We start from the raw sequence: 15,707 nt of genomic DNA, 5'->3' as shown, positions 1-15,707 counted from the left end.
ATCAGATCATTTTTATAAAACAGAGGGAAAATAGTTCAGAATCAGCAATGCCTCATTTGGCTGGTAAAATCCCCAGAGATGCTCCTTAAGCACTGTAAGACTCCTCACTTCTCACTTCAATCTGTGATCACTGTGAGCGGATAACATCTGTAAACATCCTTAAACACCAGCCCATAAAACAGGCTTCATGACAAGCAGCAGCTGCCACACGTTTCACATTAACACATGTTTGGACAATTAAAATGTTACGCTAGCAGGTCCCAATCAAAGGTGCTCTCTATTAAGTGTGGCTTTCATGTGATTTGGTGTGGGATCAAACGCTCTGAGCGAGTAAGACGGGATTCGATTACATCCCTGAAACTCAAACAGCAACAACACACGGCCAGACATTACAAGCACACCGAGTTTGGTGTGGGATCAAGGGCTGTGATTGAGTGAGAAGGGATTTAAACGTCTCTTTCTTTTGCTGTGACTCGGTGTTTTATGAAGGTAATTTTTGGATTTATGTGAATTGAACAAGCACTAGTTCAATGTAGGGATGAAATAAACTAAATTATTGTATTATATGTCATGCATTTAATGAAATATTAAAAATGTGAACATATAGTGCAAAAGGTATTAATGTAAAATAATATACCTTATTTATATACACAGTGGTCACACACTTTCTGACCAATGAATTTATGATTTTTCCAGTGGTTTGGGAAGATGGCGCAAGCAGAAAGATTTTCCTAAAAATAATAATATTAATTAAAATATATTATATTATATATAAAAAATATTATTTATACACAGTTATACTAATTATTATACTCGTAATTACATAACTCTGTAAGACTTGAGTTTATGTAAAATATAACTGTAAATAAATAAATAAATAAAAAATATTAATCCAAAAATTTTTTATATATATATATTATATATATATATTTTTTTTTTTGATGGCACAAGATGCTGAACAAACAGTGAGCAGCATATATAGCCAACAAAATAATTTCTATTTGAAGGTGTATTTTATGTAGCCTTTTTTTTTTTATTTGACAACATTAAAAAAAAAAATAAAAAAAATAATGATTATACTTTAAAAACACTTCAAAGAGAAAAGAGTCTAAAAATGTGTATTAACAAAACGCGGAACCCTGCATAAATATATAATAAATAAATACAATTATAATATTAATTAATAATTATACATATCCATTTATTATATTTAACGCATCATTCTTAAAAATGTGGAGCTCTTGGCACAAGATGCTGAAAAAACAACGAGAGGCACATATAGCAAACAAAATGTTTATGATGAAGCACTTTATGCTCACTTTTTTTATGTATTTTTATTTACTAATAATACTTTATAAGCTAATGATTGTATAATAGATTACAATTTTTTTAGACTCGGAGCTTAAAACAAGCACATCTGACAGTCATATCCGGTGCAGGAGAGCGTTCAGATGCGATCTGACCCTGAAGAAAGCGAGGATGAGAAACACATGATGAAGCTGAAATACTGCGACGCTCCTGCAACTTTAAAAGTGACAGCACAGAAACTCACTTGGAAAAGAAAACGAGAGCAAAAGTCTTTCCCTGCGTGTGGGTTTGAGGCGACTGCAGATCATTAGAGAGACACACGCCGCAGTCAGAGCCTCATCTTACCTCGCTTCCCTCGTTCACAGCTACTCCAGAGTTCATGGTCCCTAAACTCCCGGAGCTAAGCGCGTTTCCGGAGAGGTATTCCAGCGGCAGACAGCCAGACGCGCCCGGCTGGCGAGAAACACGTCTGTTCTCAGGTTCCTCCCGCTTCTGTAATCCACACACACCGCTGCCGGCTCATCCTCCACACAATCCCGCGGTATTCCCAACGCAATCCCAGTACTAATCCACACGAGAGACCACTAAATCCACGCTCCGCACATTCCTCGAGCCAGCCGGAGACTCCGGCAGCAGCAGCAGCGCCACACCGCTCTGATCCAGAGAGAGAGAGAGAGAGAGAGAGAGAGAGAGGATGAAGTCTGAGGGGATAGAGAGAGAGAGAGAGAGAGAGAGTAGAGAGAGAGAGAAAAGAGAGGAGAAGAGGGAGAGGGAGAGGAGAGAGAGTAGAGAGAGAGAGAGAGAGAGAGTGAGAGAGAGAGAGGGAGAGAGAGGGAGGGGGAGGGAGAGGGAGAGAGAGAGAGAGAGAGAGAGAGACAGAGAGGGAGAGATAGTAGAGATGAGAGCTGCTACTCGGGGCCTCACACAGCTGCATGAATGGGGCCCCATAGGACGGAGTGTTTTACGTGTGTTGGGGCCGCAGGATGGAGTATTTAATGGGGCCGCAGGTTGGAGTGTTTTTTCAGGCCGTCAAGATTCCCCTCGGCTGGAATATGATCAGTCCCTCCAAGCTCTCGACCTCCTCTCTCATACTAACACTGATCTCAGCCACTCACTTCTACACTTACATTAAATACTATATACTGTAAATAAATCATCCTGACACATCAACTGACTCGATTAACGCTGTGTTTGATCATTTATAATTATTTAAGAATTAAGAATTAATGCATTATTATTAATAATCTATTATTTTTTAATCATTTAAAAATAATGCAAAATTATTTAAAATACAATATTGCATTATATGTTGCTATATAAACACACACATATACTGTATAATTAATAATATTAATTATTAATTAATTCACATAAATTTAAATGTATTATTTTCATTCACATATTATATATAATTTTAAAATATTGTAAATATTTAACACTTAAAAACAAATATATATTATAATTTTTCATTTTAATTTTCATTTATAATAATAAATTTACATAAATGTATATGTATTATTTCACAAATACTAATTAATGTTAAAATATATATGTGTAGTTCAAACATGCAGTTTGTTAATAAGATAACGTCTTTTTAAAAATGTGTGTCAATGTTTTTGGACAGAGATGGTCTGATAGTTGTTATTTTTATTGTATTGATCTTTTTTTTGTATTTATTGTCTCCTTTGATGGTGTAATCATATTTTATATTTTATTCTGTATCTAAATGCTTTGGCATGACCCCACAAATGCTCATGACCCCACAGAGAGAGCGCCTCACCTCGGCTAGATTTTCTGGAATTTACCGCTGGCTCTGATGTCTCTGTAGTGGTTACACATGAGATATAATTTGTTATGGGTAAATCTAACGGTTGTCTTTGTTTTGTTTAATTTATTTTTTGTTATTGTGGAGATGGTTTTTTTAGAATATTATGTTTTTTTTGTTTCATTGCTGCATATGAGAGCGCTGCCTTTGTACTTTTGACTGAATTGAATATGACGGCTGTTGTTTTTGTTTATTAAATATTATTCAATAAATAATATTTTATGAAAATAATAGTATTTAATAATAGTGTTTAGTATTGAGAAACGATGCATTAGTGATGGTGATTTTAGTTACATTGTTCTGCCATTAGATGGCGACAGGAGTGAGTCAGCACTAAAACTTTTACTTTGAAAAGTTATAAACGAAAGTTATTTTTTACTTTCAACAACAGCTTGAAGCAGCAAACAAATGCACTGAGCAGCAAAATCAGATAAACAGATAAAAGAATACCTATTGGCCGAATACCTCAGAATTGTTACGCCCCTTACCATATTAGGAAACACACATCGTCTAATAAGTATAATGAATAAATATTACATGTAAATATTTTAAATAAATAAATAAATATTATGCTCCCAGAAATGCCATAAAATACCATAAAAGCACCATTAAAAAGAAAGATAAAGGTTCCATAAGAAATACCATTTCATTTATCACCATTATTCATTAAAGCAAAAAAAACAAATTCATTATATCACCAAAAACAAACAAATCTAATTTCAAATCGAAATGGAATTTATAAGAGTTTTTAAATTATAATTACATTTGTAATTCTTACATAATATAGCATGTTATATATAACAAGTATGTTAATGTACGTTTTGATTTTTTTGTTTTTTTTTTTTTTTTGAATTGGTTTGGTTTCAATTTCATTGTATAAAACAAAGCAAAACATCTGCTTTTGTGTTCCACTGAAGAAAATCAGTCATACAGATTTGAAACAACATGAATGTGGATAAAGGATGACAGACAGACTGATCATTTTTAGGCACACTGTCCCTTTAACACCCAGCCTCTGATGGTTTATTGGTGTTTGCTCATTGTTTTCCTCACGCTGGCCGAGATCCAGAACTTTCTCTGCCATTTCTCTGGCTGGGGCTCTTAAGCAGATTATATCGCTCTCCTGGCACAGACTCCGTGTAACAGACTTAATTATAGGTGTGTGTCATTGTGTTAGACGAGTCTTCATCAAACACTCTGTCAGAAGCAATGAAAAACACCGTGCATCAATCTCACGGCAGCATCAGAGCGAGTACACAGATGGAGTCTGTGCTGGATTTACATGTCAAAACTAAGATGGGGTTGAGTTTATATGGGTAAAAAGAGTCTAATATTGATGTTAAACGTGCCAGTGTTATATAATGAATTCAACAGCTCCCTCTAGTGAAGATGTAAGATGGATCATTTCACCCAAAAAACTAAGTTTTGCCATCATTTGTGTTCACAAGGGCTGAAGAAAAACTGCTTGAAGCAGCACAACTGCGTCTGAACGACATGAAGGTGAGGGAGACTGGCGTCAACCTGCGGTAAACTCAAAATAATGAGCCTACAGAACCAAACGAGACAAACTAGCACTACATGAAAGTGAGCCTGCAACCAGACACAACACAGCAGTTTTCTGTCCTCACCTAAAGAAAATGTGTGTGTTATTTCTGAGCCACCAGCAGGAAAAAAAAAACAAAGAAAACAAAAAAATAATAGCAATAATGCACCACTCCAAAGACTGGAAACACTAAGACATTTTTATAAAGTAGTTCATCATTCTGGTCAAAAATGACACATTTAACTAATAAACACATTTACATATTGTTTCAAATCAGCCCATATAGCTTTTTTTTTGGCCAAAATATATTTTTAAAGTACGCTAAATAAATGTTGAGAACACTGGAGCTCAATGGAATATATTTTTGCAACTGAAAATATATTTAGTTTCACCCCTCATTTACCAAAGTTTTTATTTTTTTATTTGAAAATGTATTTCAGGAAACCTACTGAAAATATATCAGTTAGTCTAAACACAAATGTGATGCAAAAAATAGCTTAACAGAGATCAAAAATAGATTTATAATAATTTAATAATGCTTCACTTTTATATTTTGTAATGTTTTTAAAGCATTATAAAGTATATTTCTTGCTGATTTTTATTCAAATGACATATACGTTCATAGAAGTAATGATTATATTCAGAAGTGATGAATGTGAATGTATTTTCTCAAATTAAAATAATTTGGGAAATAATATAGGGAAAATTATAAAAAAAATGAAAAAGAATAAGGGATTTTTTTATGCTTTTAAAAAAAATACATTTATATTTGTAAAATACATTCCCCCAAAAAGTAAAATATTTTCATAAATATATTTTTAATAAATTTTGAATGCACTTTTTCCCCAAATTAATCTGTAAAATAAATGTCTTTACTCTTTTCAGTAATATTTTAATATAATTAAAGCATCCAAGGTGAATAAACACGACAATTTCTTTCAAAAACACAAATGTCTTAATATTTGCAGATTCTTCTGAATAGTGGTGTGTTTATACACACATCAGCATTATGCTCTCTAGATATGCAACATTTGTTATTAAAATCCCAAATGTGTAGACCAATGCAACTAAGCAAGCAGAAAAAGAAACCAGGTGCCTAAAAATGTCCTGTTGCATTTAGGACCAAAACTTCAGCATGCTTAACTTTTATTTAACTTTTATTGTTTTTTGCTTGTTTTGATGATTTGGTGTTTATGTTTTTTTATACATACAGCCTCCATTCTGTGCACTGATTCAGATTCTCATCAGCTGAGATATATACGTGTGTATCCGTTACTGCTCTGAGCTCTTAACGAAGCCGATAATGAGATGAAGCTAAATGGTGTGTGATGGTCATGAATCAGCGGCAACAGATGAGGCGGCGCTGATGGGATTGCTGGATCTTGTTGTGTTAAGCACATTGTGAAGGACTTACTATACACCGCGATCAGTCAGCATTCCCAGGTTTGCTGAATAACTAGAACTAGTCAAACAAACTTTGAGTTATGATGAATACTGAAGAATAATACAGTAGTTAAAGGAATAGTTCACCCAGAAATTACAATTTACCAAAAATGTACTTGTCCTCAGGTCATCCAAGATGTAGATGAGTTTGTTTCTTCATCAGATTTGGAGAAATGTAGTATTGCATCAGTGTCTCAGCAATGGATGCTCTGCAGTGAATGGGTGCCGTCAGAATGAGAGTCCAAACAGCTGATAAAAACATCACAATAATCCCACAGCACTCCAGTCCATCAGTTAACATCTGGAGAAGACAAAAGCTGTTTGGACTCTCATTCTGACGGCACCCATTCAGTGACAGTGTCAGTGACATACAGACAATGATGCAATGACACATTTCTCCAAATCTGTAAACTTTTTCTTTCAAAGTTTATTTTGATGATTTATTTTTGTTAGACTTCAAATTTTTACTTTAAAAGTGAATCCAATAAATAAATAAATAAATAAAAAAATTGTAACGGGAAAACAGAATCCAATAAATACATAAATAAATAAATAAAACTGAAAAAAAAGGGAATTTGGAAAAAAAAAAAAAATTTTAACATGAATTTCACAGGGGCTTAATTACGAGTTTTTTGTGTGCATTTTTTGCACATTTGCATGTACAAACCACAAAATAAAACTGAAATTACCAACAAAATTCAACTAAACTACTTAGTAAAAGTCTTTTTAAATCCAAAATCTATTCTCCTTAAATCTTAGAGATGCTGTTCCGACCGAAACCAATGACAAACAATAAAGACTAACGCACGTTTCGATCTGGACTCAACATGATCTTCTGGAAACTGGACAGATTGAAGATAATTTGCAACTCGCTCCACTAAACGTGACTTTGACTGATCGTCTACATGCATTAGTGAGATGAGGACATTAGCGCTCGGGGCAGAACGCAGTGCGCAGCAGATAATGTCCATAATGAAATTTGGGCTCTAAGTGGAGGATAAAGTGACAGAGAGAAAACCAGAGAGAGTGAGACAGAGACAGATTTAAATACCAGCAGACAGACAGCAGACCTTCAATACTGATCCAATATACAGCAGGCGCTACAGTCACCGCTTTCTAACAGAGTACCAGAGAAAGAGATGGTTTTTAAACAGTCTTACTTTTAGTAAAGTCTGTCAGAAAATACAGCAGTGTGCATCTGCAATCAGGTAGATTATATAGACTATATAGTTATTTTTGAACATTACTAAAGTCGTGAGAGCTACGCATAAACATGGATGCACACAGTTTATATTTGCCAACAAAGCAGATTTGATATTCAGTCAGTTTGTCCAAACTTTGCAATGGTGTGATTATTAAACAATCAATGGACAGAAACATACTCTTATCAATAAATCACTAGCATTTCTTAAATTAAGTAATGAAAACACTTAACAATAATGTCCCATTAGTTAATGCATTAACTAAAATTAACTAACAATGCATTTACAGTATTTACTATTCTTTGTTAATATTTGTTAATATAAATATATTGTAATGTTAGTTTATTTATTAATGCATTAATAAATGGTAAAATTAACATTAGAATTAATAAATGCGTTTAGAGTTTTACAAATGGAATAATGTGTTAACAAATGGAAAAATGGAACCCTATTAAAGTGTAAAGTGTTACGGCCCAACTTTTGTTATTTATTTATTTATGCTGTCTTGCTTGTTTGTTTGTTTCTCAATCTCACACTTAGTTCCAGAAGAAATTAATTAGACAAACATAAAGACAGACATAAATTGAAAAGACAAACACACACACGTTCATTGTTATTCATTGTTAGTTCATGTTAATTAATGCTTTTTTTTTTTTTTTTTTTTTTGCTGTTTCTCACACACTTAGTCCAAAAACAGATGGACATAAAACAGAATGTGCACTCTCACATTCCTACAAAGCATCTTTAACTGCTCAATAAAAACTACAGATGCTGCCTAATGAAGAAAATTTTTAACTGCTGCAATGAAAAGCATGTTTAAGTGATCTATAAAAAATAAATGTGATCCTTCACAAACTCACAACGGACATTCTTTCTGTGCTAAACAGGCAGTTAACGAGAGTTTGTCCTAATAATAAAGAAATAAAACAACACTGAGCAGCAGAAAATCCCAAAGCACTGCTTCTGAAATACATCATCCACACATAAAAACAACTACAATCGTCTTCTTAAAAGCAGAGAAGTACAAATAAACCTGCAAAAGCATGTAAAGAGTCAAACAGAGGTGCAACACGCGCTGGTGATGTCCTCTCTAATGATTCTGTACAGCTTTACTGCAGTAACCGGATCGGCTGTATAACGGCTGTACATCAGCGGAGCTGTTAAAACATCACATGACACCAAACACATTCCTGCATCACTATAAACACACTCGCTCTCTGACGTCACCTACACTAATACATGCCACATGTTCAGAGCAGAGCTGCCCCGAGACACTGACAACACACAACAGTGATGAACTAACCACACACACACACACACACACACAGAGAGAGAGAGACAGACACCACACACACACACACACACACTTATGCACACACAGGAGAGGAGGAGACACACACTACCTCACAGACACACGCTCACAGACACATATTACACACACACAGGCGAGACATACACATTTCACGCACAAACAGACACAGATAGAGAGGGAGACACCGAGGAGGAGAGCGAAACACGTTCACACACACATTCACGCACACAAGACACACACACACAAACACAGACACACACACACAGAGAGAGAGGGAGAACACACACACACACACACACACACAGAGAGAGAGACACACACACACGCACACACACACACACAGAGAGAACACACACACACACACGCAGAGGGAGACACACACACACACACACGCACACACACACAGAGACACACAAGAGAGATCTGGTGCGAGAAAAAAAAGTAAAAAAATCAAGAACAGACACAGAGAGAGAGGCACACAGACACACACACACACACAGAGAGAGAGAGAGAGGGAGACACACCACACACATTCACGCACACACAGAGAGAGACACACACCCCCACACACACACCCCCCTAGAGAATCGATGCCAGCAAACTGTATCTTGAGCAATCGCTGTAATGAAAACTGGTACATTACAGATAAAGTGATGAATCGCATTTACATCACAATAACATGAAGAAATATACATTCTGCATAGAGAAAATTAATCCTTGGAGGCATTAAACCAATATAAACAATATGGAGAAATTTAATTTTTGGATGGATTAAATTAATATAAACAATAAACAATACACACACAAACTTATTTACTTTAAGGAAGGCTGATCTCGATCACACATGAACTAATATATATAGCTGTATATCTATGAAACTTCTTGTTTATATTATATGGAGATATAATATATATATAGTATTCTACTATATATATATATACACACACACACCCATACACAATATAATGTATTTATATATATCAATAGTAATATTTTTCTCATTAATAAATGTTATTCACAAAATACTGATTGTGAGAATGATGATAATTACATAAAAGAAAAACGTGAACAGTAATGATGACAATATTGAAGGTAAATGTGCTTAACTGTTATAAAAATATACAATGCAGTCAATCTTAATGGCTTCACGCAATATTTATTGTTTTACGCAAAATATAATGTCATACTTTGCTTTTGGATCGAAATAAAGGAAGGCTGATCTTAACACATGAACAGAATGAAAAGAAATGTTATTTTCTCAGTCCAAAGCAGAGGCCGAACAAGAGAGCAGTGATGAGCAGATGTTCCTACAAACGCCTGCTGATAGCACTTCATTCATCTTCATTTAGGTCTTCAAGCACTCTCATGCCAAACAACATCATATATTCAACTCATCTTTATGACCCTCATGCCTTCAAATCAGATGATAAAAGATCTCATCAGCAAATTAAACTGCCTGAAGACCAAACAAAGGAGTGAAACCACTGAGATCAGACCCACTGCAGGACAGGATCAGCAGCGCCACCTACAGACTCTCTAACACACTGCATCCAGCTTCAACAGTTCACAGCTCAAGAGTTTCTGGAGATCACGCTTTCATAGATATGTTTTTTTCTTTTGATCAGTGTTTTGAGTTTTTATGGGTAAGTATCAGGTAAAATTTGTGTATGGAAGCCTATTTCCACCACATTAGAAAAAAATATGCTCAGTTAAATCAAAATTATGAGATACTAATTCATAAATGAGATCCAAAATTAGAAATTTGGTGAAACGAGAGACCAAAAAAATGTGACAATTAAAAACTTAAGAATTCTGTTAATTTCACATTCATAATATAAGAATTAAAAATGTACAACAAAAAAAAAACAGTTCATTTAAGCATTTCCGATCTGATATAAGATTTTTTTTTTGCTTTATCTCATAATCTCAACTGTCATTATTTCGACTTTTAACTTGCACATGATTTTCTTTTTATTTCTCATCTCATACATTTTTACCCCCAAAAATCAAACAAAATAAATTAAAATGTTTGAATATATTGAGCCTAATTTAATGACCAATTATACAGTTGCATACAGTTTGTTTGTAATTCTTAATAATCTTGATGATTCTTATAATAAAGTATTTTTATAAATCCTGTTACGAAGCATTAATGCAAACACACCTTGACTTTCTGCCGAAAAGCTAAGTGTGCAGTTTTATACATTTCTGTAAAAACTCCATAATACAATGGTTTTCAAATAAAGCAGCAAAATTAAAGGCAGTACAAGAAATATATCAAAGTTTCATTAAAAAAAATTGCTTTACTGGTTATTTATATCATTATTATTATTAATGTAGCCATAATGAAAATCAACTGAGAATCAGCACTGACAATATGTACCATAATTACAATATATAGGTTAAATAATAATGTCACTGGACGCTGAGCATTTGTTGAATCATGCATGGTTAAAACAAAGGAGTTGAATAACAAAAGCTACATACAATCCATCAAACTTGCATCGCAGCTAAATTCGCAGCAGTTCATCGCTATAATGCAGTAACCACATGAAATCAATTCATTCTCGCCAGTTCCAATCAAAGGCTGCTGTTAAGAAACAGCGGTCAGACTCACAGTATTGGCCAGTTCCAGGTAGTTTCCGCCGCGGGACAGGAGCTTGTGAAGTCCAGCCGAAGGCTCCAGGACGCTGGGATCCAGGAGTTTCTGGAGTAACGGTGAGCTCTGTGCGGAGCACGTGTTTGTTTTTTGTGTCTGAGGGTGTGGTTTTTGTCTCTGTAAGTCTCGAGCTCCAGAATCAAACTCCCAGCTCTCACGAGCGCCTGCGTGAACAAACAAACACCACAGACTGAATTAACACAGAAAATACTCGCAAAAGTCTTGGGTAAGTGAGAATTGTGATGTTTTAGAGTTGTATTTTTTTATAATTAGTGTTTTATTTTTTTGATCAAAAATACAGAAAAAAAACAGTAATCTTGAAAAATGTTTTTTCAGTATAAAATAATAGTTTCTATTTTAATATCCTTTAAAATATAATTTATTTCTGTGATGCAAAACTGAATTTCCATCATCATTACTCCAGTATAAAGTGTCACACGATCTTTCAGAAATCATTCTAATATGCTGATTTATTATTAGAATTATCAATGTTGGCAACAGTTATGCTGACAAATATTTTGGGGGGAATTTTTCAGGATTCTTTGATGAATAAAAAGTTAAAAAGAACAGCATTTTTTCGAAATAAAAAATCTTTGCTATCAGTTCTTAACAATTTAACATATCCTTGCTGAATAAAAGTTTTAATTTCTTTCAAAAAAAGAAAGAATACAAATGTACTGACCACAAACTTTTGAACTGTTGTTAGAAAAGTTTTTTCTATTTTAAATAAATGCTGTTCTTTTTTAACTTTTTATTCATCAAAGAATCCTGAAAAAAGTATCACAGCTTACAAAAAAATATGAAGCAGCACAACAGTTTTTGGCCAGGAATTCTTCTATTAAATATGATCATTTAAAGAGGAAACTAGCTTCAGTAAAAGCATAAACCATCAATTAACAACCTCAGAGCTCATAGTAGGTCTGTCTTTAAAATAATTGTTATTTCCATATGGAACTATACTGTTGCACTATATTTTTGTCCATTAATACTAATAAAATGTGTGATTTTTTATTTAAAATAAACTGTAGCACTTTATATTTTCTGCCAATTATTGCTAATACGGATGAATATTTTTAATACAAAAATTATATAATTCCACCCTATATTTTTGTCCATTATTGCTAACAAATTGTGATTTTTAAGGTAAATATTATACTCTTGAAAATTTTTTTTTTTTTTTGCTAATAAAAAGGCATGGTTTTTGCACACCACATTTTTGTCCATTATTGCTAATAAAAAGGCATGGCCATTAATTGCTAATAAAAATGTGTGATTTCTTATACAAAAATGTCTATATGTTTGTCCATTAAAGCTACTAAAAAGTGTATACTAATTTGTTACACACAAAAATAGTCTTTGCCCTGAAAGACTTTGACAATGATTAATTAACATGTGACCCTTGAGCACAAAACCAGTCTTAAGTCTCTGGGGTATATTTGTAGCAATTGCCAAAAATACAAAATATGGGTCAAAGTTATACATTTTTCTTTTATGCCAAAAATCATTAGGATATTAAGTAAAGATCATGTTCCATGAAGATATTTTGTAAATTTCCTACTGTAAATATATCAAAACTTAATTATTGATTAGTAATATGCATTACTAAGAACTTCATTTGAACAACTTTAAAGATGATTTTCCTCAATATTTAGACTTTTTTTTTTGCTCCCTCAGATTCCAGCTTTTCAAATAGTTGTATCTCAGACAAATATTGTCCTCCTAACAAACCACACATCAATGGAGAGATGATTTATTCAGCTTTCTAATGATGTATAAAAATTAATTTTGAAAAATTGACACTTATGACTTAAGGTTTTGTGGTCCAGGGTCATAAATAGATAATACCAATTTAGCTCAAACAATTACCAAGCAATGCTTCATTTTGTTCAGTCTGTGGTGTAAAATGCTTGCATTAGCAATTAAAGAAAAAACACTTTAGCAAAACATGCTCAGCTCAAAGTGTCTGAATCATCTGTGGTCTCAAATTTTACTGGACGTCCACAGTTTACTTTATTTTTATATTCTCACTTACATAAATGAACTATAGTGTCCTGCACCCACTAGCAAAAAAAAAAATATATATATAAAATTGTATCTGGTGTCTGAAAATATTTAGGTTTGACTGTATGTATTTCAGGAGAATCCTGGTAGATAACACACCTAGACTGTTCTCGCTGCTGGAGGCCACACACTCGTGAGGTTTCTTCTTCTCCGAGTCGCTGGAGAGCAGCGATAGCTGGCCTTCCTCCTTGCGGATCTCGTTGACCAGCTGCATGCGGCAGCGTGTGAAGTCTTCGAAGGAGATCTTTCCTCGCTCGTCTGCGCCGAGCTGCCCCATGATCTCTGCCACCGAATCCTCCATGTTCAGCTGCCGGCAGACCATCAGCAGATCATTCCTGACCCGAAGACAGAGATGCTTGAGATTCAAGACAGAGGTAAAACATGCAATTCTTACATGTACAGTCATCCCAAAATCATATTTGGGCAGCCTAATCAGAAAAAAAACATGAACAACTGTCTGTATCTCCAGGATATTTTCCCACAACTTCATCACATTCACTATGAACATCTTCCACTAAGTCGGAAATATTAAAGTTCTGATTTGTAAACATGAACAATCAGGCGAAGTCATATTTATAAGTGGAAAAATAGTCAATCTAGATGACACACTACATTGGTTCACTGTCTCAGCAATGGATGCTCTGCAGTGAATGGGTGCCGTCAGAATGAGAGTCCAAACAGCTGATAAAAACATGACAATAATCCACACCACTCCATCAAAGTGTTATTATGGATTATGGACTCATATTTTAGGTAAACATGTCTTAATGCTGGATGTGTTTCATCTTTTGTCTTCTCCAGATGTTCACTGATGGACTAAAGTGCTGTGGATTACTTGTGGATTATTGTGATGTTCTTATCAGCTGTTTGGACTCTCATTCTGACGGCACCCATTCACTGAAGAGCATCCATTGACGAGACACTGATGCAATGCTACATTTCTACAAACCTGATGAAGAAACAAACTCATCTACATCTTGGATGGCCTGAGGGTGAAAACATTTTCAGATCATTTTCATTTTTTTGGCTGAACCATTCCTTTAAGGTATTATTAAATGTCACATTTCTCATATTTCATGGTTTGCTTTATTTGAAATAAATGTTTTGTTAGACAGCATTAGGAAGTGCAATAAAAATCTAAATCATATAAATGTAAAATATAAAATGTATTTAAAACAATATAAAGCTTCTGCATTGTTTATATGACTGGAATGTATGATATGCTCTAGCTCAGTACTTTATACAAATTTTCAACTCAATATCTATTCTATATCATTGAAACTGAACAAATTTCACGTTTTTGCTCAAAGTATGTGCATGTATCTTTTTTATATTTTGCATCTAATGCAACGACATTTTTAAGAGTCATTTAAGTGTCCAAATACTTTTGGAGCAGATGCATGACATTTATCGATATTAAACTTTTTTTATTTAATCACACTGAAGCATGTTGCTGTCTTTTTTAGCAAAGAAAAAGACAAATGTTTTTGCCAAACAGTTCTGATGCCACCTCTTCAGAAACACTTTTAAGTCATCAAATTACAGAAATGTACGCAAAATGTCCCACCAAAAGCCCTACAAACTATCAACACTGAAACATCAACAAACGCTGAAGTGTAGCGGATGAGGATGAAACATTTCCTGTCACTTCCGACGCACAACTAACACACCTCCGACCAGCTCAGGAGCGCCCAAACAAACTTTATACGCGTTAATATGTTTGTTTTGCCTTCTTGTCGTGGATTAAATCGTAATATCGCTGCTTCGAGATCGTTCATATAAACTAAAAGGCTCGTGTCGCACCGCGCCTGTCCCGCTGCTCAGCTCCGCGAGTCTCCAGAGTTATTATTCCGCACGTAAAGCTGTCGGAGTGAGTTTGCCGAGGTTTCTGACCGGTTAATGTAGCCGTCCCCGTCGCCGTCGCACGTCTGGAAGAGCCTCCGCACGCGCTCCTCCTCCGCGGTGCTCCCCGAGTCGCTGCTGCCGCTGCCGCCGCTCTCTTCCTCCGCCGCCGCCGCCATCATGAACGCGCTGCTGCTGTCCGCACACGCTGCTTTACTTTACAACACTTCACATTAAACTGCATGCCCTTTTTAATTACTTTTTTTTTTTTTTTTTTTTTTTTTTTACACAACATAAAAGTCTAACGATATTATATTATCCATTCAAAAACATAAAAGGGAATTGAATTGATAAGTTTTTTTTTTTTTTTTTTTTTTTTATTTTCTTGAAAATCATTTATACTTTTTACTCGGAATATTTAATTTTAAATATATTTTTTGGTAATATATACAAATGTATAAATATAGGTATAAAATATATTAATATTTATGTTTAATATAGGTATAAAATAT

The 15,707-nt window shown here is 34.3% G+C and overlaps 1 protein-coding gene across 1 annotated transcript in view; it reads right to left on the bottom strand.

Moving 5' to 3' along the window:
- LOC109057081 (colorectal mutant cancer protein-like) overlaps positions 1 to 15,421 on the bottom strand; it is a 78,957-nt gene extending 63,536 nt beyond the window's left edge. The window contains 3 exon segments of the mRNA XM_042723309.1: positions 11,251 to 11,456; positions 13,453 to 13,688; positions 15,247 to 15,421. Of these exon segments, the coding sequence (XP_042579243.1) occupies positions 11,251 to 11,456; positions 13,453 to 13,688; positions 15,247 to 15,377 (573 nt within the window). The 5' untranslated portion in view covers positions 15,378 to 15,421.
- Between the last annotated feature and the right edge of the window lie 286 nt (positions 15,422 to 15,707).

The sequence above is a fragment of the Cyprinus carpio genome, chromosome B5, assembly GCF_018340385.1.
Source record: "Cyprinus carpio isolate SPL01 chromosome B5, ASM1834038v1, whole genome shotgun sequence".
In the NCBI taxonomy this organism is placed as follows: domain Eukaryota; kingdom Metazoa; phylum Chordata; class Actinopteri; order Cypriniformes; family Cyprinidae; genus Cyprinus; species Cyprinus carpio.
This window is presented reverse-complemented; position numbering and strand designations above follow the sequence as displayed.